This window comes from Cetorhinus maximus, chromosome 19 (genome assembly GCF_964194155.1).
Source record: "Cetorhinus maximus chromosome 19, sCetMax3.hap1.1, whole genome shotgun sequence".
NCBI classification, from domain to species: Eukaryota; Metazoa; Chordata; class Chondrichthyes; order Lamniformes; family Cetorhinidae; genus Cetorhinus; species Cetorhinus maximus.
In genome coordinates, this window is record NC_135897.1 from 47,171,009 (window position 1) to 47,193,639 (window position 22,631).

The 22,631-nt window shown below is 39.2% G+C and overlaps 1 protein-coding gene across 2 annotated transcripts in view; it reads left to right on the forward strand.

Moving 5' to 3' along the window:
• Window positions 1-22,631, forward strand: part of veph1 (ventricular zone expressed PH domain-containing 1) — a 276,124-nt gene that overhangs the window by 197,588 nt on the left and 55,905 nt on the right. For both annotated transcript variants that reach the window (XM_078563800.1, XM_078563802.1), the window contains exons 9-11: window positions 136-527; window positions 13,754-13,893; window positions 19,280-19,411. In XM_078563800.1, the coding sequence (XP_078419926.1) occupies window positions 136-527; window positions 13,754-13,893; window positions 19,280-19,411 (664 nt within the window). The remainder of the gene's footprint in view (window positions 1-135; window positions 528-13,753; window positions 13,894-19,279; window positions 19,412-22,631) is intronic.

Consider the following 22,631-nt stretch of genomic DNA (forward strand, 5'->3'; position numbering starts at 1 on the left):
ATTCCTGTTGTTTTTATTGAAAAACCTGTAACTCATTAACCAGAAATTCTGTACCTTTTATATTTTGAAATCTTTTTCATGTGTAACATTTCCATGTTAAGGTAAATGCTTTCTTTAATCTCTTCACAATGGCAGGTCAAAAAGCCTTGCTCTTCACGCAATGTATACAAAGTCAATATGCTCTGAAAATGATGAAGGAGAGAATGGAGATTTTACAACAGACATCACCTTTTCAGACAGGTCACTCAGTGAAGGGCGTGTTAAGCAACTTTTGGCTCAAGAACTTGATGAACATAAACATCAGTTGCTTTCTCTTTCTCACTTTGATATTACATCGAAGGAAGCAAGAAATTCCTGTGATATCATCAATGGTAACTCTCAGGAAAGCAGTACAGAAAGTCTGGTGTGTAATGTGGAGGCAAAGGATCAACTCTATCTGCACTTGAAAGCAAATATTGATGAAGTGAAGGCATTTTTTTCTGAAATGGTGAAGAGGATCCCCATCCCAGATCAGTGTGTTATTGAAGGTAAACCAATAAAATAATAAATTCTTTCTTTTAATCATAGCTCAGATGGTAGATTTCCTGTACCTGGATTAGATGGTAGTCAGTTCAAGCACAATTCAAGACTTGAATTGACGTTCCAATGCTGAAACAGGGCTGGATTTTCAGGGTTGCTATTATTTGGAGGAAGTGCTTTGAAACATGATGAAATGTGATATAAATACAAATTTTCAACTTATCTTCTTTTGCATGTAACACACACTTACAGTAGTGTGTTTGTGGTTCTTTTTTGATTTATTTGCAGATACCAGTTAAACTCGGTTTAAAATGATTATCAGCCCTAGGATTATGATCCTTAGGCTGATACAGTGCCTTATTCCCATTTGTCTCCTGCAATAGACTAAAAGGTGGTACTATTGGAAGAACATTGGATGATTTCAACTAGCCTCTTGGCTAACATTTATTCCACAAAAATAAACACCAAAACAAATTCACTGGACATTCATCTCATTACTATCCATGGGACATCAAAACTAAATGACTGTAAAGCACTTTGGGACTGTCCAAGGATGTGAAAGGTATTATATAAATATAATTCCTTTCTTTATAAGTGGACAAGCCAAGTTGATTACTAAATATGTTTCAAACAAGGAAACAACAATTGACACTTGTTCTTTTTATTAATGGTGCCTTCCTTTCAGTGGGGAGAATAATTATAGTTGTACTTATCGTGGTGGTATTGGGCTCATGCGCAATGTCAATCTGTTAGCTCAGAATTAAAGCATCAGTTGTTTATGATGGAATCCTCCTTATTATAGCCAATTTAGTTTTTTTAATCAGCTACATATTAACAATATTAACAGTAGAATTGTGAGAGTTTAAAGAGAGCAAGTTTGATTATTTATTTTCATAAGTCTACAAAAAATGGATTTTAATTCGCAAACCTGCCACATGGCTTATTTCCAAACTTTCACATGCTGCCCATTGTAGCGATGGAATACAAGTTTTCACCCATTATTCCATACAGGTAAGTTCCTGATTTTGCCAGGCACACACTGAACATTTCTTTACAGGGAGCAGCAGAAAAATAGTTCACCTGTTTAGTCTTCTATGTCTCCTAGCCAATCAATTACCTGTCTACTCCTTCAATCAGGAAATGTTGTGTAGCAATAGACAGGGGCTTAACGAGAGCGAAAATAGTGTTAAACATTGCAATTCTGGGCAATTTGTCAGTGTCTGTATTTTCAATTGTCTTCCCTTTTCCAATATCAACTAAGGTTTTACTTATCTGATGCACTGGAGCAATTGTGTTTAGTCGCTGACCAGAAATTTGTGATCTAGGAGGTCTTTCCTTTTAGTTGTGATTGATGTATGCCTGGACTCAGTTTATGTTACATTAACTGCAAATGTCAAATAAGCTGGATATGCTTCAGGAACTATGCATCGCATCAAAAGAAGCACCGTGTGACATTTGACTCCTGTTGTAATTGAGTTTTTCCTGTTGAAGCAGATTCTTGCCAAGAACCAGCCAAATTTTTGCCTTGAAGCAATATAGTTTGGGCTCTTCATGAAATGCTTGAAAGGAACATAGGAAAAGGAATAAGATATTTACCCACTTAAACCTGTTTCATCATTCAATGAGAACATGGCTGATCTGTGCCTTAATTCCATGTACCTGTTTTTGACCATCCTTAATACCTTTGGTTAACAAAAATTGATCATTCTCAGATTTAAATTAACAATTGACCGAGTGTCAACTGCCATTTGCAGACAAGAGTTCCAAACTTCTACCATGGGATGTGAGCATCGCTGGTGAGGTCATCATTTGTTGCTGATCCCTAATTGTCCTTGAGAAGGTGAGCCACCTTTTTGAACTGCTGAAGTCCAGTGTTAGTCCAGTGACATTACCAGCATGCCTCCATCTCCCCAGAAGGCATTCGATAAAGTCCCTCATAAAAGACTGTTCGCTGTTGTACACTCAGTGCTACACCCACAGTGTTGTTAGGTAAGGTGTTCCAGCAGTTTGACCCAGGGAAATGAAGAAATTATATATTCCCAAGACTGGATGGTGCATGACCTTGAGGGGAACTTGTATGTGTTTGTGTTCCAATGTGCCTTCTAGGTGGCAGGATTGAGGGTTTGGAAGGTGCTGTCACAGAAGCCTTGGTGAGTTTGATTATTTTCTATACCTGTCCATGACATTTTAACAATCTATGTACATAGACCCTTAAATGTCTTTGGACCTCCCATTGTTTCCAGCTTTTCAGCATTAACAAAGTACTCTGATCTGTGTTTTTTAGGTCCAAAGTGAACAACTTCACACTTGCCTAAATGAAAATACATTTGCCATGGTTTTTCTGATTCACTTAGTTTTCAATATCTATTTGTAATTTTATGTTTCCATCTACACGGCATATAATGTTGTGTCATCAGCCAATAAGGATATGTGTCTAACTTTCCTGTCATCTAACTCATTAATGAATACAGTGAATAGTTGAGGCCCTACCACAGATCTCTGTGGGACACCACTAGGAACTTGCTGCTATTTAGAGTACCTGTCTACTATCCCTACTTTTTGCCTCCTTCCACTCGGCCAATTTTCTAACCAGGTCAATAATTTGCCTTAAATTACATAAGTTTCAAATTTAGCTAACAATTTTTTTGAGGGACTGTATCAAATACTTTCTGGGGAGATAGTGGCATAGTGGTAATATCATTGGACTAATAATCCAAAGGCCCAGGCTATTGCACTGGGGATGCAGGTTCAAATCCCAACACAACAGCAGTGAAAATTAAATTCAATTAATTAATAAAATGTAATTTATTAATAATTCTCAAATTGAAACTTAGCCTCAGTTATGGTGACAATGAAACTATCATAGATTGCCTTAAAAACCCATCTAGTTCACTAATGTCCTTTAGGGAAGGAAATCTGCCATCCCTACCTGGTCTGGCCTACATGTAATTCCAGACCCACAGCAATTTGGTTGACTCTTAAATGCCCTCTGAAATGGCCTAGCAAGCCACTCAGTTGTACCAAATCACTACAGAGAAGTTAAACAGGAATGTAAGCAGACATGCTACCCGGATTCGACCTAGGCATCGGAAATGACAATGACCCTATCGACCAGCCCTTACAAAGTACTCCTTGCTTTGGGGGCACGCTAACATCTGCGGACAGGAGACCTGTCCCACAGGATGGTCAAACAACAGCCTGAAATAGTCATATTTGCCGAATCATACCTTGTCCCAGACACCATCATCACTACCCCTGGATATCCCTGTTCCAGTTGCATGCCACAAACCCACCAGAGGTGGGGGCACAATGGTATACAATTGGGAGGGAGTTCCACTAGGAGTCCTCAGCATTGACTCCAGACACCATGAAGTCCCATATCATCAAGATCAAACATGGGCAAGGAAATCGCTTGCTGATTACCAACTACTACCTTCAGCTGATGAATCAACACTCCTCCATGTTGAACACCACTTGAAAGAACAACTGAGGGTGGTAAGGGCACAGAAAGTACTCTGGGTGGAGAACTTCAGTGATCATCGCCAAAAGTGGCTTGGTAGCACCGCTACTGACTGAGACCTGAAGGACATGCCTGCCAACTAGGCCTGTGGCATTTGGAGAGGGAACCAACAAGAGGCAAAATTCTATGAGACCTTGTCCTCAGCAATCTACTTGTCACAGAGGCAACTGTCCATTACAGTATTGGTAGGAGTGACCACCACACGGTCCTTGCGAAGACAAAGTCCCGTCTTCACATTGAGGATACCCTCCATTGTGTTATGTGGTACTTACAATTGTACTAAATAGAATAGGTTCAGACCAGATATTGCAATTCAAAACTGGGCATCCATGAGGCGCTGTGGGCCATCAGCAGCAGCAGAATTGTATTCAACCACGTTCTGTAACCTCATGGCCCAGCATATCCCTCACTCTACTGGTTCAATGATGAGTGCAGGAGAGAACAGCAGGAGCAGCACTGGGCATACCTAAAAATAAGGTGTCAACCAGGGAAAACTACTACACCAGACTACTTGCATGGCAAACAGCAAAAGCAGCATGCGATAGATAGAGCTAGGTGATCCCAAAACCAACTGATCAGATCAAAGCTGTGCAGACCTGGCACATCCAGTCGCGATTGGTAATGAACAATTCAACATTTAACAGGCGAAAAAGGCTCCACAAGTATCCACATCATCAATAATGAGGGAGTCGAACATACCAGCACAAAATTGAAGGCTGAACCATTTGCAATCATTTTCAGCCTGAAGTGCAAAGCGGATGATCATCTTGGCCTCCTCCTGGGATCCCCAGCATCACAGATTCCAGCCTTCAGCCAATTCGATTCACTTCATGTGATATTGATCCTATTTATACATAGCTAGCTTGGCCTACATGCAACACCAGATTCACCTTTGTGAGTGACTCTTAACTGCCCTCTGAAATGGCCTAGTAAGCTTTTTGGGTCAAGGGCAGATAGGGATAGGCAAAAAGCACTAGCCTTGACTGTGACACCCTCATCTCATGAAAAAATAAATAAAAATATTAAGAAATGGCTGAAGGCACTGAATACTGCAAAAGGTATGGGCCCTGACAATATTCCAGCAGTAGTACTGAAGACTTGTGCTCCAGAACTAGCCGCAACACTCACCAAGCTGTTCCAGTACATCTACAACAGTGGCATCTACCCAACAATGTGGAAAATTGCCCAGGTATGTCCTGAATACAAAAGCTCTTGATCATCAATGAAGGTGTTGTCGATAGCGCTATCAAGTGGCAATAACCTACCTACTGATGTTCAACTTGGGTTTCATCAGAGTCACTCAGCTCCTAACCTCATTACAACCTCAGTCTAAACCTGGAAAAAAAGAGCTGAAATACAGAGGTGAGGTGAGAGTGACTGCCCTTGACATCAAGGCAGCATTTGACAAGTGTGTCATCAAAAAGCCCTATCAAAATTGAAGTCAATGGGAATCAGGGGAAAACTCTCCAGTGGTTGGAGTCATATCCAGCACAAAGGTTGTGGTTTTTGGAGCTCAATCATTCCAGTCCCAGGTCATCACTGCAGGAGTTCCTCAGGGTAGTGTCCTCGGCCCAACCATCTTCAGCTGCTTCATCAATGAGGTCAGAAGTGGGGATCTTCGCTGATGCACAGCGTTCAGCACCATTCGCAGCTCAGATGCTGAAGTTGTTCATATTCATATGCAGTAAGATCTTGGACAACATTTAGGTTTGGGCTAATAAGAGGCAAGTAACATTCACCCTACACAAGTGCCAGGCAATAATCATCTCCAACAAGAGAGAATCTAACCACCTACCCTTGACATTCAATGGCATTACCGTGGCTGAATCCCCCACTGTCAACATCCAGGGGATCTTCATTGACCAGAAACTGAACTGGACCAGCCATATAAATACTGTGGCTACAAGAGCAGGACAGAGACTGGGAATTCTGTTGTGAGTAACTCACCTCCTGACTCCCCAAAGCCTGTCCACCAGCTACACGGTACAAGTCAGGAGCGTGATTGAATACTCTCCACTTTTGCCTCAATGAGTGTGGCTCCAACAACACAGTGGATGTTTCTATAGAAAATAATGTTATGCTGTTTTGAAGAGGATGAGAAGGAAGAACTGAGGTATGCAAAAGAAGTCTTATTACAGCAGAGAAAGATTGCAACAACTGTGTGTATATTCAAAGATGGAATTGGACTTTTCAAAGGAACAATATATTACATGGCAGGGGTAGCAGAAAACAAGGTGCAAAACTCCTGGGCAGGTATAGCACTGCTAGTGGCTGTGAAAGGCACTTCGCCATGAACTATTATTCTTCTGACTCATTTAGGCAATCACAGAAACATTAGTCAGGAACATTAGTCAAGCTATAATATACAAATGTATTAAGCAAGTGGCTGATAAATTGTTTCACAGGGCTAGGGACATTATCTGTTTTCCCTCGCCAACTACCAAAAGTATGAGACAGCACTATAAATTTTTTCCAAATTGCAGGAATGAGTGATCTTAATAAAAGGTAATATTTTTCAAGCATTACCACAACAGTGGAATATTCACTGTCCAGCATCGCCAACACTGAAGAAGCTTGACACCATCCAGGATAAAGCAGCCCACTTGATTGGCACCCCATTCATAAACATTCACCCCCTCCACCACCGACACACAGCGGAAGCATTGTGTACCATCCAAAGGATGGACGGCAGGAATTCACCAAGGGTCCTTGGACAGCACTTTCCAAACCCACAATCACTACCATCTAGAAGGACAAGGGCAGCAGATAGATGGGAACACCTCCACCTGGAAGTTCCCCTCCAAGCCACTCATCAACCTGACTTGGAAATATATTGCCGTTCCTTCACTGTCGCTGGGTCAAAATCCTGAACTCCCTCCCTAACTGCACTGTGGGTGTACCTACACCACGTGGCCTACAGCGGTTCAAGAAGACAGCACCACCACCTTCTCAAGGCCAATTAGGGATGGGCAATAAATGCTGGCCTAACCAGTGACACCCAAATCCCATGAACATACGGATATATGAATTAGGAGCAGGAGTAAGCCACTTGGCCTCTCGAGCCTGCTCTGCCATTCAATAAGGTCATGGATGATCTGAATGTTACCTCAGCCCCACATTCCTGCCTACCCCTGATAATCTTTCACCCCCTTGTTTATCAAGAATTTATCTAGCTCTGCCTTAAAAATATTCAAAGGCTCTGCTTCCACCGTCTTCTGAGGAAGAGAGTTCCAAAGACTCTCAACCCTCTGAGAGAAAAAAATTCTCTTCATCTCGGTCTTAAATGAGTGCCTCCTTATTTTAAAACAGTGACCCCTAGTTCTATATTTTCCACAAGAGGAAACATCCTCTCTACATCCACCCTGTCAAGACCCCTCAGGATCTTAAAGGTTTCAATCAAGTCGCCTCTTAATCTTCTAAATTCCAGTGGATGCAAGTCTAACCTGTCCAACCTTTCCTCATAAGACAACCTGCCCATTCCTGGTATTAGTCTAGTAAACCTTCTCTGAACTGCTTCTAATGCATTTACATCTTTCTTTAAATAAGGAGACCAGTACTGTAGACAATACTCCAAATGTGGTCTCACCAATGCCCTGTATAACTGAAGCATAACCTCCCTACTTTTGTAATCAATTCCCCTCACAATAAATAACATTCTATTAGTTTTCCTAATTAGCTGCTGTACCTGCATACTAACCTTTTGTGATTCATGCACTAGGACAACCAGGTCCCTCTGAATCTCAGAGCTTTGCAATCTCTCACCATTTAGATAATCATTTTTATTCTTCCTGCCAGAATGAACAATTTCACATTTGCCCACATTTAACCTCAATTTCCAGGTATTTGCCCACTCACTTAAGGTATCTATGTCATTTTGTAGCCTCCATACGTCCTCTTCACAATTTACTTTTCTACCTATTTTTGTGTAGTCAGCAAATTTAGCAACCATTCCTTCAGCCCCTTCATTCAAGTCATTTATATAAATTGTAAATATCTGAGGCCCCAGCACTGATCCCTGTGGCACAACACTTGCCACATCCTGCCAACCAGGATAAGACCCATTTATGCCATCACCCTGCTTCCTTTTACCCAGCCAATCTTCTATCCATGCCAGAATGTTATCCTCTACACCATGAGCTTTTATTTTCTGCACTAACTCCCATAAGTGACTTTTTGGCTTTATCATTCCTCATCTCAACCCAAATAGCTTCGACACCCTGGTTTCCTGAATTTAGGTCATCCCTCTCTAATGTACTAATACCGTCATTAATTAACAGAGCCACCCTTCCACCTTTTCCTAACTTCCTGTCCTTTCTAAATATCACGTACTCTTCAATATTCAGGTCCCAGTCTGTGTCATCCTGTAGCCATGCCTCTGTAATGGCTAACAGATCATACTTATTTATTTCTATTTGCGCTATTAGTTCATCCATTTTGTTTCGAATGCTACGTGCATTTAGAGACAGAGCCTTTAATTTTGTCCTTTTAATATTTTTGTAGCATCGAGCCTTATCTGCTGATTTACTCATAGATTTGTACTCTCTGTCCCTCCCTATCACAGTCTATCATTTCCCATATTAATACCTATCTCTCTTGAATAAATGAATAAATTAAAAAATATCAGCAGTGATGATACTTTATTATGGCTTGTGTAATGTCCCCAAAACCATTCAACCTGTACACTGAAGTCTTCAGACACATAGAAGATCTGCCAGATTGCAATATTGATGGGTTAAACATCAACAACATGAGATAGGCAGATGATACTGCACTAATTGCAGAGTCAGAAAAGGCACTACAGGAGATTGTAAACAAAGTGAAAACAAGGAGTGTAAAACATGGATTAAGAAGAACAAGACAATGGTGATAAGTAGAGACCTAACCTCAAAATGAAAATTGAAGTAAATGGACAAATCCTGGAACAAGTGAAAAGATTCACATAACTTGGGCAGATTGTCACAGACAACAGGAAATGTAATTTTGAGATCCGAAGGAAAATTGAGATAGCCAAGACCAGCTTCGTCAGAATGAAGAACATATTAACATCAAAGAAACTGAACCTGAATCTTAGGAAAAGAATGCTGAGGTGCTACATTTTGTCATCTAGGTTATGTGCCTCGGAGACAAGCACAACAAACAAGAGACTATAGATAAGCCGAATGCATTCAAGATGTGGACATATAGGAGGATGTTCTAAATATCCTACGTAGACGACTGGTGATGAGGTCAACACTGTGACCACAGAGCAAACACTGCAACTCTTGGCCAGCAGGGCAGTGCCACAGATGATGCTGGAAATAAGTAGGAGTCGTCCATTGCTGATAGCACACCGCACAGCCAAATGCAAAGGTGAGTTTAATTTAAAAAAACACATCACCAGAACAGGAAAGGCCACATTCCATCACAAAGGACATTGCGACAACCCGCATGGCGAAAGAAGAGGAAAAAACATGGAAACGAGCACAACAATCATCCATCAAGCAAGAAACTGATTGGAACAACAATCATCTATCACCACAACAGCCAAATCGACAAAGATCAGTTCAGTACTAAGAAATGGAAAAAGAGGATGAGATGATACCCAGATGCCAGAACAACTTTCAGTCAACAGAGTTTACCTGCAACAACAAAGCCTACCATTCCACCAACAGTAGTGTGAACGAGATATGGAAGAGTTATAAAGCTTCCAGACTGGATTCAGAGACTTGAAGGGGGGGGCGATGGAGTAATGATAATGATGGAAATACATGGGGTAAACTAAAATAACTTGAAATACATTGGATAAAGACTTAGGGGGTTGGGGGGGGTGTAGTATAAGGGCCTGGCGTATAGGGGGCTAACATGGAACTGAGCTGATTACCACCCACACTGCTGTAAGAGAGCACATGATCTGCATCTAGGGATCAGTCTAGTGTTGAATAGAGCTGTGTGCACAAGCAAGCATGGAGACAGCTCTTAGCTTGAACCCTTTACTGTATATATGTATATAGTACTTGCAGTTAATAAATATATACAGTTAACCTACTTAAGACTATGAAGACTTCATTAAGACCTACTGAATGGTAACTAACACCCTATTTTGCGGAGACCTGCTTAGGGTTGATTTTCCTCTTTGTTGTACCAGAGGAAAGTTCAGTTCCCAAATGCAATAAGATGGAGTCATGGAGCAGCTACCTTAGGACACCATCCGCATTACACTGCCCAGGATTATTAGGGTTTTCCTCAGAATCATGTAACTGTGCTTGTGTCTGGAGCTGGTGCAGGCCCACCATAAACATATTTATTGGCTCAGAAAGCTTTCCTGAGTAACTATAGCAACCTTTCTGTGAGGAAACTTGCACATAAATGACTTGCATCACCTTTAGGTTAAAACAGTTCTCCATGCAAATTTCTGAAAGCTTTTGTGCTCCAAGTGAGTTTCTGCATTTATACCAGTAATGCAGCAGCATAGACTCATGCCCACCTATTTAGGTGCTACATGGTTCCAAGTCCCCTTATATCAGAAAAACACACTCAAGAGTTTGATATAAATTTCCTTTTTTTCTTACTGGCACCAACATCATATTTGAAGTACTGGCAGTCTCTGTATACCTAAGATTTAAGGGCTCCGTTCACAGACACTTGGAAACCTTCCCCCACAACACACCCAGGGATTCAGATGGACTAAGTAACTGATATAGCCTTCCCACTGAGCATACCCTCTATTCTTCATAATTGCACATTCGCAAGAGGCTCTGAGATTGCAGTACCTATGGCAGAAGATGGCAGCCCACTTGCTATTGCCCTGATTGATATTGTGTAAAGTGCTTGCTTCCTGCCAGAAATTGGGACATAAGTTCCAGCTGGCAAGACCAAATGGTGTATAGTGTTCAATTGAATTTTAGTTACCTCAGCTCAATTGATCTATCTCTACAAATGTTAATATAATGTTCTTACATTGTTAAACTACTCAGTTTGTTTCCTCATTGCTGTCATCAGCACTGACAAATTAGACAAAAGTTTATCTAAGAAAAAATAAGCAGGATTAAAAAATAACGTTAAAGCTGACTTCTTCATAACTGCTTGAAGGAATTTTCCACAGTGAGAAAATATAGTGCTCCTGCCTCAATAGTATCTTTTTAAATCATCATATTTCCATAACACAAATCATGAACTTATTTTTCACTTACAAACATGATAAGCACAGATAGTTTTGTGTAAAGAAAATTTGGGTTCATAAAGCCACTTGGCACTGGAATAATCAATCCGTGAAGAAAGAGAATACTGGAAGCTTACAGCTGGGAGCTAAGACGTTGTCTGCCTTTGTGGATCTGAAAATGGTACAATGTTCATTGCTTCAATATGGAGACAAAGCATGTGGTTGAGCATATTTTTAAAAAATTGTTTTTTTGTGAAAAATAAATGAAGGAATGTCAAATCAAATTGGAAGTGTGGGAAAACAGCAGTGAAGAGAAAAAATAATGAAGGAAAATGAGCATTGAATTTTGTTCTAAGAAATTATTTGTCCAAGTGAAGAAGATATTTTTGAACAAAGTAAATCTGGAACTGCTTTATACAAATTTAAACATTTTGATCATATACAGACTGGTATGGAGCTGGGTTACATTCTGCATTGTTCCCAGTAAAGTATTTTGTGGAACATAGGTTAATCCATTATAAAAAAAATTACTCTTTTCAAGAATGTGCCCCTCAAGTCCATTTTGGATCATATTCTAATAACAGAAATGTGAAATCAACACAATTTCAATTTTGTTTTCGTGGAAACTTCTAGAGACTTTTGGGAAGCACTGACTCTACGTTCAAATATGGATTTACTCAAGGGAAAATTGGTAATATTGGCTCTAAGCTTGGATCAGCAAGGCATCATTACCAAGCATCCAAAAAGTTACAATACATGCATTCATTCAATTAAAAAACTTATTTGAGCAGATTTGAGTTACTGGGTTCACCATTTTTTAAAAGTTGTAACTTAAGAAATAGGGTCACATTTCAGTAGCCATATTTCTGTTCTTGCCCAGACAAATGAACTTTACAAATTAATTTTAAATCACAAATTCAATGAGGGTTAAATGGGCAAAGATTAAATATTTTGAATAAAAATAAATTGAGAGAGTTGTTTTCAAAATAGTTTGCCATTATACAGCTTATTTAAAGTATGGTATAAAAGGAAAAAAAGGAATGTCAAATCAAATTGGGAATATGGGAAAACAGCTGTAAAGAGAAAAAATAATTGCGCATTTCAAATGGGGGTCTTTTGTCAGAAACCAGTTTCTTTCAATATTAGGAAGCATAGTGCTAAGAACAATATTTTTACATATTGCTTCACCTAGTTTTTTAAAATGGCAGATTGTTTTGTCAGTCAATCAGTCATTCACTTATATGATATGGTCATAGTGTACATATAAGCAAGATGGCAGTGAGTAAGAAAGAAAAGAACTTGCATTATTTCAGACCTCAGGATGTCTGAAAGTGCTTCGCAGTCAACCAAGTATTTTTGAAATGTAGTCATTGTTGTAACATATGAAACATGGCAGCCAAGTTGTGCACAGCAAGCTCCCATAATGTGCTAATGACCAACCAACCTGTCTTGATGTCAGTCGAGGGATGAAAGGACACCAGGGTCAGTGGGGGGCCTTTGCTCTTGTTTAAAATATTGCCATAGGATCTTTTACATACATCTGAGAGGGCAGCCAATGTCTCATTCAAAAGATGGCACTTCCTGCAATACAGCACTGAATTCTCAGCCTGGAATATGTGCTGAAGTCTCTGGAGTTGGATTTGAAACCAAAAGCTTCTGACTCAATCCCAATTAGGCAATTCTAATCTATATGATCTTGGGCAGGTGACTTTCAAAATAGACTTATTAAAGTATTATGACCAACTAGTTTGTAACCATTGGCACAGATTCTACAGTGGAACAAATAACTGATTCACTCAACCTTTTCTTAAACTGTTTCAGAGGAGCTAATGATGTTTCAGATCCCTATGAGCAACGAGGCTGAGAGACTGTAGAACTGAATTTTCAGCAATATGGAAACATTTAAAGGATCTCATTGCACTAAATGACCAGACCTGTGAGGATAGAAAATGTTCGAAATCAAAAGTAGAAGAGCATGAAATGCAATTGGGCTTGAAGGCTAAAACTATCTGCAATCAGAAAATGTTAGTTAAAATTAGCAATTTTGATAAAAGGGGTTGAATGAACGATGTTGGATTTCAAAGCAGTGCAGAAAGAATAAAGAGTAGACAGGTTAGTTTCCTCAACTGCACCTTAAAAAAACATAGAAAATGAGCCTCATGGGAAAAAGAAGCTCCCAAATTGCTTGTGCCACACACCAACATCTAAAGATGAAAACTGTTCACGGTATTTTGTAGTGTTTTAAATTTTCAGATCCAGTACTGAGCAGTGTAAGAAAAATTGCCATGACTATTTTAGAATTCTCAGTTTGCCTCTGGAATTACTACAAAAAGGAAAGTCAGTGACATTCCAGAGCTAACCTGTAAATGGTAGGAAGAAATAATTAAACTGCTCCTGTAGCATGATTTTAAAAGCTGCATACATTCAAAAGGAAATGTGCATTTCTTTAGTCAATATAATTCAAGGCAGTGAAGCCATTTTAGTCACATGTTAAATCCCATAATTTTCTGTTCTGAATATTGATTATTTTGTGGTATTCTAACCAAACTAATCAACTTCTTGTGGTTTCTCCACAGATTCCATTAGTAAATGTGTGGCTAAATTGCTCTTCAGTTGCCCACAAAAAGGATTTTACTGCCTGTACAGTAAATCCAGCTTCATCCTCAACAGTGAGCAGCCCCAACTCTGGATCTACATCATGTTTCTTTTCCAACAGGTGAATGCCTTTTTTCATGAGTTATTTTGATTTTATCTTATTAAATTCTTCAAAGGAATAACATAAAGAGTGAACAATAGTAATGCAGTGGATGTAATATATTTGGATTTTCAAAAAGGCCTTTGATAAGTTACCATATAATAGAATCATGACTAATGTCAGAAAGTGGTAGAAGGAAAAGTATACTGGCTATAGAACAGAAAACAAAGACTTGGGGTTACAATTAAGTTACTCAGACTAGTGAAAGGTGGGAAGTGATATTACACAAAAATTGGTGCTGGGACCACTGCTTCTCACTATTTACATGTATTTCGGCTCTGAACTCCAAAGCACAATTTCAAAAATTGTGGATCACGCACATTACAAAAAAGGTGTAGAGGCACTGAAGAAGGTGCACAAAAAATTTACAAAGATGATACCAGAGCTGTTAGAACTATAGGGACAGACCAAATAGGCTGGGGATCATTTCTATAGAAAAGGCTGAAGGCTTTAAATTTTGATAGGGTTTGGTGGGGCAGATGTAGAAAAGATGTTTCCATGTGGGACAGTCAAAAACTAGGGGTTATAACTATGATGGTTGCTCGTGAATTTAATAAAGAATTAATGAGAAACAACTTTACTTGGACAGTGATTAGAATGTGGAACTTGTTACCATATGGGGTGGGTGAGCAGAATAGTATAGTAGATGCCTTTACGGGAAAGCTAGATAAGTACAAGAAAGGAATAGGTGAATATGCAGATGGGGCCAGATGAAGTAGAGTTGGAGGAGGCTCATGTGAAGGACAAACACCACTCAGTTGTTTCTGTGCTGTAAATTCCATGTATTCCTATGTAATTTCCTCATCTTCCTTTTTTCCCCAAATTACTCGTGCTATACTCAGTTCCCAAGTTGTGTGAAATTGACCTGGAGTGAATTGGCAATCAATTCTCCCTACCTAGTAGAGAAATACCATATCTCCACCTGATGTTTGCCCTGACGGCCATGTTCAGAGGAGGGATGTTATGTCTTCTGGTTCCCATAATTTAGAAATAATAACACGTTGGACTCAACATGCTGGAGCATCATCGAGATTGTATTTCTTGCTACTATCTTGATAGACTGATACATTGTTATTCGGCACATGACTGCAATGCAGCAGTGAATGTGGCACTGGTCCCCAGGACCATTCACATAACAATTCGTTCCTAGCTCTTTGTGAGTAATATAACAAGGGAACTGTATCAACGCCAAGCCTCAATTCCAACACCAACCCCCTCCCCTTAAATTACGGTTAAAAAATGGTCTTTTCATTAACTTTAATTATCATTACATTTACTAGCTTTCCATAAAGATCTCCTTTGGCTGAACCTGATTAAACCAGTTCTACTGGCCTGGATCTGCAGGTCCAGGCTCCATTATCTTGTTTAACATATTCTTAATTCTCTCATGCCCTTCGTCAGAGCTCATTTTTATTGTAATTGGGAATGAACTATTTCTAACCTGCAGCACCTTTATCACCACGTGACCTTTATTTGAACCTGCAGCTTCTCACATGATCTGTTTCCATGCAAACTCATGTTAAATATAAAACTGCCCCTGCGACTTACAGAATCTAGGTCTGGTATAGTATCATATGAACAAGGTGCAGGAGTAGGCCATTCAGCCCCTTGAGCCTGCTCCTCCAGGGCTATGGGCCAAGTGCTGAAAAATGGAATTAGTGTAGTCAGATCTCTGTTGACCAGCGTGGACATGATGGGCCGAATGGCCTGCTCCTGTGCTATAAACGTCTATGAGTCTATTAAAAAGATCATGGCTAATCTGAAAGTAACCTGATATCTACCTCGGATAACCTATCACACCCCTTGCCTACCAAGAATCTATTCACCACTGCCTTAAAAATATTCAAAGATTCTTCTTCCACCACCTTTTCAGTAAGAAAGTTCCAAAGACTCACAACCCTCTGAGTGAAAAAACTTCACCTTATCTCTATTTTAAATGGGTGAGCCTTTATTTTTAAAGAGTGACCCCTAGTTCTAGATTTTCCCACAAGAGGAAACACCTACCCTGTCAAGACCCCTCAAGATCTTATATGTTTCAATCAAGTCGCCTCTTACTCTTCTAAACTCCAGCAGATACAAGCCTAGTCTGTCCAACCTTTCCTCATAAGACAACCCACCCATTCCAGGTATCCATGGTACTACTTTATCCCTTCCACTGCCATAGTTCTATGTTTCAAATTCCATCTAATCTTAGCATCCTAATTCATTTATAATTTGCTTTGTCCAGTCATGTGATTAGTTACAACAATGCAAGTTGCGTTTGTTTTGTGTTCTTGCTGAAGTAGCCTGTTTTGTGTATGCAGCAGAATTCAGTTTGTGTCTCTCACTCTTTCTCTGCTTTCACTGTTCCCTATAATAACTGGCCCGTGATGATCTTTTATCTCTGCCAACATATTATGTGACACACTATCCTGCAAGGAACCCGCCAGAAACACACAATCTCAGAGCCAGAATGTTTTCAGTCTTTCAATTGACTCCTGTAACCAATGTTTATTTAACACTGCTAATTTTGTGACATTAAAGAGCACATTCTTACAGTTAAGTGGAATTATAGTATGTATTGTTTACACGGTGTAATGACCCTGCCCTTGTGAAACACTGATTTTTCTTACTTATCATGAACAATACAATGAGATATTTGCTAATAGTACAATAAAAATGGAATTTGTGGGCATATTTTCTTCCCATCACTCCATGTGTTACATTTCTGTGTCATTTTTAATTAGTCTGGAATCCATTTTACGATAATTTCTTGCAGTTGAATAATCTATTTGAAAATTTCTTCTATTATTTAAGGAAGAGAAAGAAACCCAATAGTTTGACTGTTTATAGAAATGCCCCCACCAGCAGAAAAGACCTTAGTACAGTGTTCTAGAGCAGTGTTTTATATCAAAAATTACTATTTATTGATTAGGCTGAAACCACTGGTTGAGTTGTAAAAGACCGAGCAGCAGCATTTCAGTGACTTAAAACTGCAGTTTCTAAGATGGCTGAACATTTGCTTGATTGTACCCAATAATTTCCAAAGGCATTAAAATAGGTTCGGCTGTCCAGTAGAACCCATCCAAGACAATCACCTTAGAGGAATGTGAATGGCCCATCTCCTGAACCATTCACCAAAAACCCAGACAATTACCTATATAGTCAATTGGGTGTGGAACAAGCTCTTTGATGCAATCACTTTGAACAATAGACCCTGGCTGAGATGGGAACTCTTCCAGCCATAATGTAATCTTGTCTAAACCATGGACCTGGAATCAACTTGCTATGCTCATGTTTTGGTAACTGGTTAGTTAGTGAGAGGGGATCATGTGGTGAGCCAACTAACCACACCCCACCCCCCCCCCACTTTGTGTTTTAAGAAACTGCTTTTCTCCAGGCCACTGAACATATGAAGAAGAGACACAGGGGAAGAAGGACCCTGGGCGGGCAATATTTTCCCCCTCTCTCCATCCATTCAGCAAGTTTGAACTCTGCCTGTTGTTTGACCATCCTCACACTGCAGGCAGTGCTTTAAAATCACCTAGCAGCTGCTGTCTCCATAAGAAAAGATAAATTGTCCGTCAACATCTTTAAATCGTCTCAACGTAGAATCCAGAAAAGATCATTGAGCTGAGCCCAGTCTAAGTCATCAATCTATAAAATCTGTTTATCACTGACATTTATTGGACTTTTAAACAACTTACCCTGTCCTTCCACTTTGTAACTTACATGTGTGTGTGTGTGAGAGAGAGAGAGAGAGACGGATCACTTTTTATTATTTTTATTTAGACCAGGTGTTAAGTACAATAAATACTATTCTCTTTCCTTTTTAAAACCTTACAAGAAAACCCATCTGTGTGTTTCTTTTACAATCTCAGCACTTCAACAGTTGGCTAAGTTGGCTTGCGTATTCTTTTTTAATAAAACCTGTTGCAGTCAAATGAGGAGTGGGAAAAGAGGGGAGCCATTCTACCCTTTCTCACCTGGTTGTAACAACAGGAATCAATATATATTCAACCTATGCTTTGAAAAACTTACCTTAGCAATCATACTTTTAAAAAAGGGGAAGAAAGCCATCCTGCCCCCATTGCAGCTTGTGGACCAGAATATAAAGTTTTCTCACCAATTAAATTCCATTTTACCTGAGGCTCTATTTACTTACGAACCATTAGCTGTTAGGGCTTTAAAACGATACGACTACATATATAATAGACAATAATACTCATGTATTACACTATATCTCTCCAATGTATCATTCAACTTAGCGTGAGCTATGCTGTTAAAATGCACACATCTCAAAACATATATATATATAATATATACATACATATATATATATAAAGTTTTGAATCCATTCCACTTAATAGATAAAAATATTCTTAATATACAGAAAGAAAGACAGCCATTTCATACTGGTTTCTTCTGACTGAGAGCCAGGAACTTAGAAGTTAATCTGCACAATTCCCTCACCATTAACCTTAGGATGTTGCTACTTATGGCAACTAGACTTTGTGGCTTGAAGCGACAGGCCATCTTAAACATAGATGCATGTTAACAGATGCACATGAGCAGCTAAATAATACATTTATGATTGCATAAAATAATGATCTTGTTGCAATGAAACAATGAATTCTCTGGCTTACAATGAGCAATGCAACAGATCTGCTAGTAAATCATTAAAATGGAAATGCAATTATGTGTTGAAATATTACACAGGCACTTTTTTCATCAAAACATTGCAAACATCTAATTTCCATTTTGTCTAGGTATTAATTCATGAAAATCAGCCAGTTCAAAGTTAATCAAGTGCAAAACTAGGGTGACAAAGTGACAGACGTTTTTTTAAAAAATGCTTTTAAATTGTATTTTCCTACTTAATTCCTTAGCACATATGCACGATAGAGTTATCATTAATGTCTTAAGTACTCTTCTTATGTTCCTTTCTGCTTTTTCCATGTTTTTCCACTTCACTTTTGTTTCTGTACTCTCAGGCATTTGTTTATTCTAGTTACACTGCAAAATAATTTAAATGATAGTTTGCAATTTCCACACAATGAATTTGAGCATTTACTTTGAGTTCTATGCCCATGTCCGTAAACAGTATAAATGTTTGAACTCTGGCCAGACCTGTAGCAATGGACAATGATATGCTTTTGTTTAGAATTTTCTTTCTGCCAGCATTAGTCGTAGCTGTTCCAAGCCTTATTTCGCAATATTTACTAAGGAATTTTCATTACTTTTGTATTTCATTGTTTAAAACTGACTGTATTCATTTTGATAAGAACCACACACATCTAAAACTGATTTAAGATTTTTAATGGAGTGAGCCTCTCACATCTTCCATCAATATCTATGTCTTTCACAGAGCTGTTCAGCAAGTCCCCTGTCCTCCCAGGATGCATCAGTACAAATTCTTAGAGCACTATGGGAGAAGACACAGCTGAAGGAAACGCACAACTTTGAAACAGCAATGATCCAGACAATTCACTATAAGAAGGTGACTATGCATATTTTACAATATAAGCCAATTTAAAACAATATGTAATAATGGTTACATATTTTTACATTTAAAATGTGATTATATAGTATGGAATTTGGTTAATTCGGCATGCATTCTGATAGATTATTCAGCAGCTCTAATGTTAAAATATTGGACACTCAGACATCCTCTTTCTCTGTCGTCAGCTTTTAATTTCCTACTTTAAAATATTTAGTGTATTATTTACATGATTTCCAATTTATAAACCAGGAATTTCATTGGAAGTTCTACCAATTGGCTGCCACAGATTTTTCAGGATTTCTGCCAATTTTCCATCGATCATAGAGGCTGATTGGAAGGTCCCCAGTACGAAATTCCCAGCAATAGCCTTTAAGAATGATAGATTTCCATAAACAAAAACTACCTTTAATATTTAAACTTTACTTAATTACCCAGTTTCCGAATTGATATATGAAAGGTTATCTCAAATCCCAAAAATAGTTCACTTTCATCCTCAGAAGAGAAATAGTTTTGAATTGAATTTAATAGCAGAGAGAACTTGTCAGGATTGACATGGGCAGAGGCCAGTCAGGCAAAAACACATAATTCATATTGTTCTTGCAACTTGATTTAAATCACTTGGAAAAACAAACCAAAATTCTCAAGTGTGATCAATCACAGATAGGGTTTAATAAAGATAAAATTGAGTCATTCTTAATACAGAAGGCATAGTTGCCAAATGTTAGAATTTTAGTGAAATAAAATTATTTTAACAATTCAATTTCCAGTTTGTTTCGAAACCTTTAGAAATAAGCAGCATAAAGCAATACTCACAAGAATTTCTTTTGGAAGTAGAAACTGATATGCAATTTGCCAGCTACTCAGGAGTAAAATAAGTGCAACATATTCCAGCTGCTGGACGCAAGGTGATGTAACTGATATCCACCAGCAGCACAGCAGTTGTCATATTGGTCTCTGGCTGCTGCTTAAAAGCAGCAGTGGCCCAATTTAAATGTGCAATTGGCCACTGGTAGATCCTACCTGCCAAACTGAGCAAAAACCCACCGACAAGTCTACAGTAGCCTAAGGGACCACTGGAGTCAGTGGAAGAAACATCAAGGTAAGGTTGTAAAACCTATGAAGGAGAAAGAGTTTTCTCCCTTACACCGCATCAAAGCTGTGGCATGGTCACCACTATACCAATTGTCTCCCTGCCTTGGACTTCCCTTAAGCCTTCAACTGGAAGCATGGTTAACAAGAAGTTCAAACATAATGAAATACTTATATATCTTATATCAAAGATTTATATTATACAAAGATATATATTCCAGTCATGTCCCTCAACGTGGCTTGTGGTCAAAAGCAAAGGGTTTTATACCAAAAGCTGAAAAGCCTCCTCCCGTCCTTGTCTCATGAACCCCCTTTCTTTCGAGGGCACACTTTCAGGGCCATGCTGCTGAGCCCTGCAATCTGGCTGACCTGCTTGCCATTGGTTCTGCTTGCACATCCAATCCTAGTTAATAGGGACTCATGGAGTTGGCAGTAATGTATTAGCATGGATAGAGGACTGGTTAACAGACAGGATGCAAAGAGTAGGCATAAATGGGGTATTTTCAAGTTGGTAGGCTGTGATGAATAGCATGCCGCAAGTGCTGGACTTCAATCTACATTAATAAATTAGATAAAGAGACAGGGAATAATGTATCTTAAGTTTGTTGACAATACAAAGCTAGGTGAAAATATAAGTTGTGAGGAGGACACAAAGAGGCTGTAAAGAGATAGGCTAAAGTGAGTGGGTAACAAGATGGCAGATGGAGTATTATGTGGGGAAGTGTGAGGTTATTTACTTTGGTCATAAGATTAGAAAAGATTAGAATATTTTTTAAAAGACATTAAACTTGTAAATGTTGATGTTCAGAAAGACTTGCATGTGCTCATATAAGGAACTCAGAAAGTTAGCATGCAGGTTTGGGCTTGTTTCCACTGAAGTTTAGAAGAGTGAGGAGTGATTTGTTTGAAGTGTACAAGATTCTGAATGGCCTTGACAAGGTGGACGTCGAAAGGATGTTTCCTCTTGTGGGTAAGTCCGGAACAAGGGGGCACTATTTTAAAATTAGGGGTCGCCTTTTTAGGACAGAGATGAGGAGAATTTTTTTCTGAGTGTTGTGCAACTTTGGAATTCTCTGCCTCAGAAGGTGGTGGACGCGGGGTCATTGAATATTTTTAAGGCAGAGGTAGATAGATTCTTGTTAGGCAAGGGAATCATGGGGTTAGGTGGGAATGTGGAAATTAAAACACAAGATCATCAGCCATGATCTTATTGAATGGCAGAGCAGACTCGAGGGGCCGAATGGTCTACTCCTGTTTCTATTTCTTATGTTCTTATGTAGGTAGAGCGAGCAATAAGGAAGGCAAATGGCATGTTGGCCTTTATTGCAAGGGGATTGGAGTACAGGAATAAAGAAGTCTTGCTAGAATTGTACAAGGTTTTAGGGAGACCACACCTGGAATACTGAGTGCAGATTTGGTCGCCATTTTTAAGGAAGGGTATACTTGCATTAGAGACACTACAGCAAAGGTTCAATAGGTCCCTGGGAGAAGAGGGTTGTCCTCTGATGAGAGGTTGAGTAAATTGGGCCTATATTCTCTGGAGTTTAGAAGAATGAGAGGTGATCTCATTAAAACACACAAGAAGTCTAAAGGGGTTTTAGAGGGTTATCACTGCGAGATTGTTCCCGCTGGCTGGGGAATATAAAACACAGGACACAGTCATGGAATAAGGGGATGATCTTTTAGGATGGAGATGAGGAGAAATTTCTTCACTCAAAGAATTGTGAATCTTTGGAATTCTCTACCCCTGAGGGTTGTGGATGCTCCATTGTCGACTATGTTTAAGGTTGGGATAGACAGATTTTTGGTCTCTCAGTGAATCGAGGGATATGGGGAGTGGGCAGGAAAGTGTAGTTGAAGCCCAAAGTCAGCCATGATCATGTTGAATGGAAGAGCAGCTCAACAGGTCCTATGGTCTACTCCTGCTCCTTTCTCTTGTGTTCTTGTGTATCTAGCTCCATTGCCAAAGCCCTGGGCTTTTCTCATTGACTGATATATATGGTAGATTTGAACAGCTTAAAAAAATATATACAAGGTACAAATTTGTTTCTTTCCTCCTTCCGCATAATACAATCTCTCTTTTCTCATTCTCTGTTCCTCTCTCCGTTCTTGGCTTGTATGTCTATCT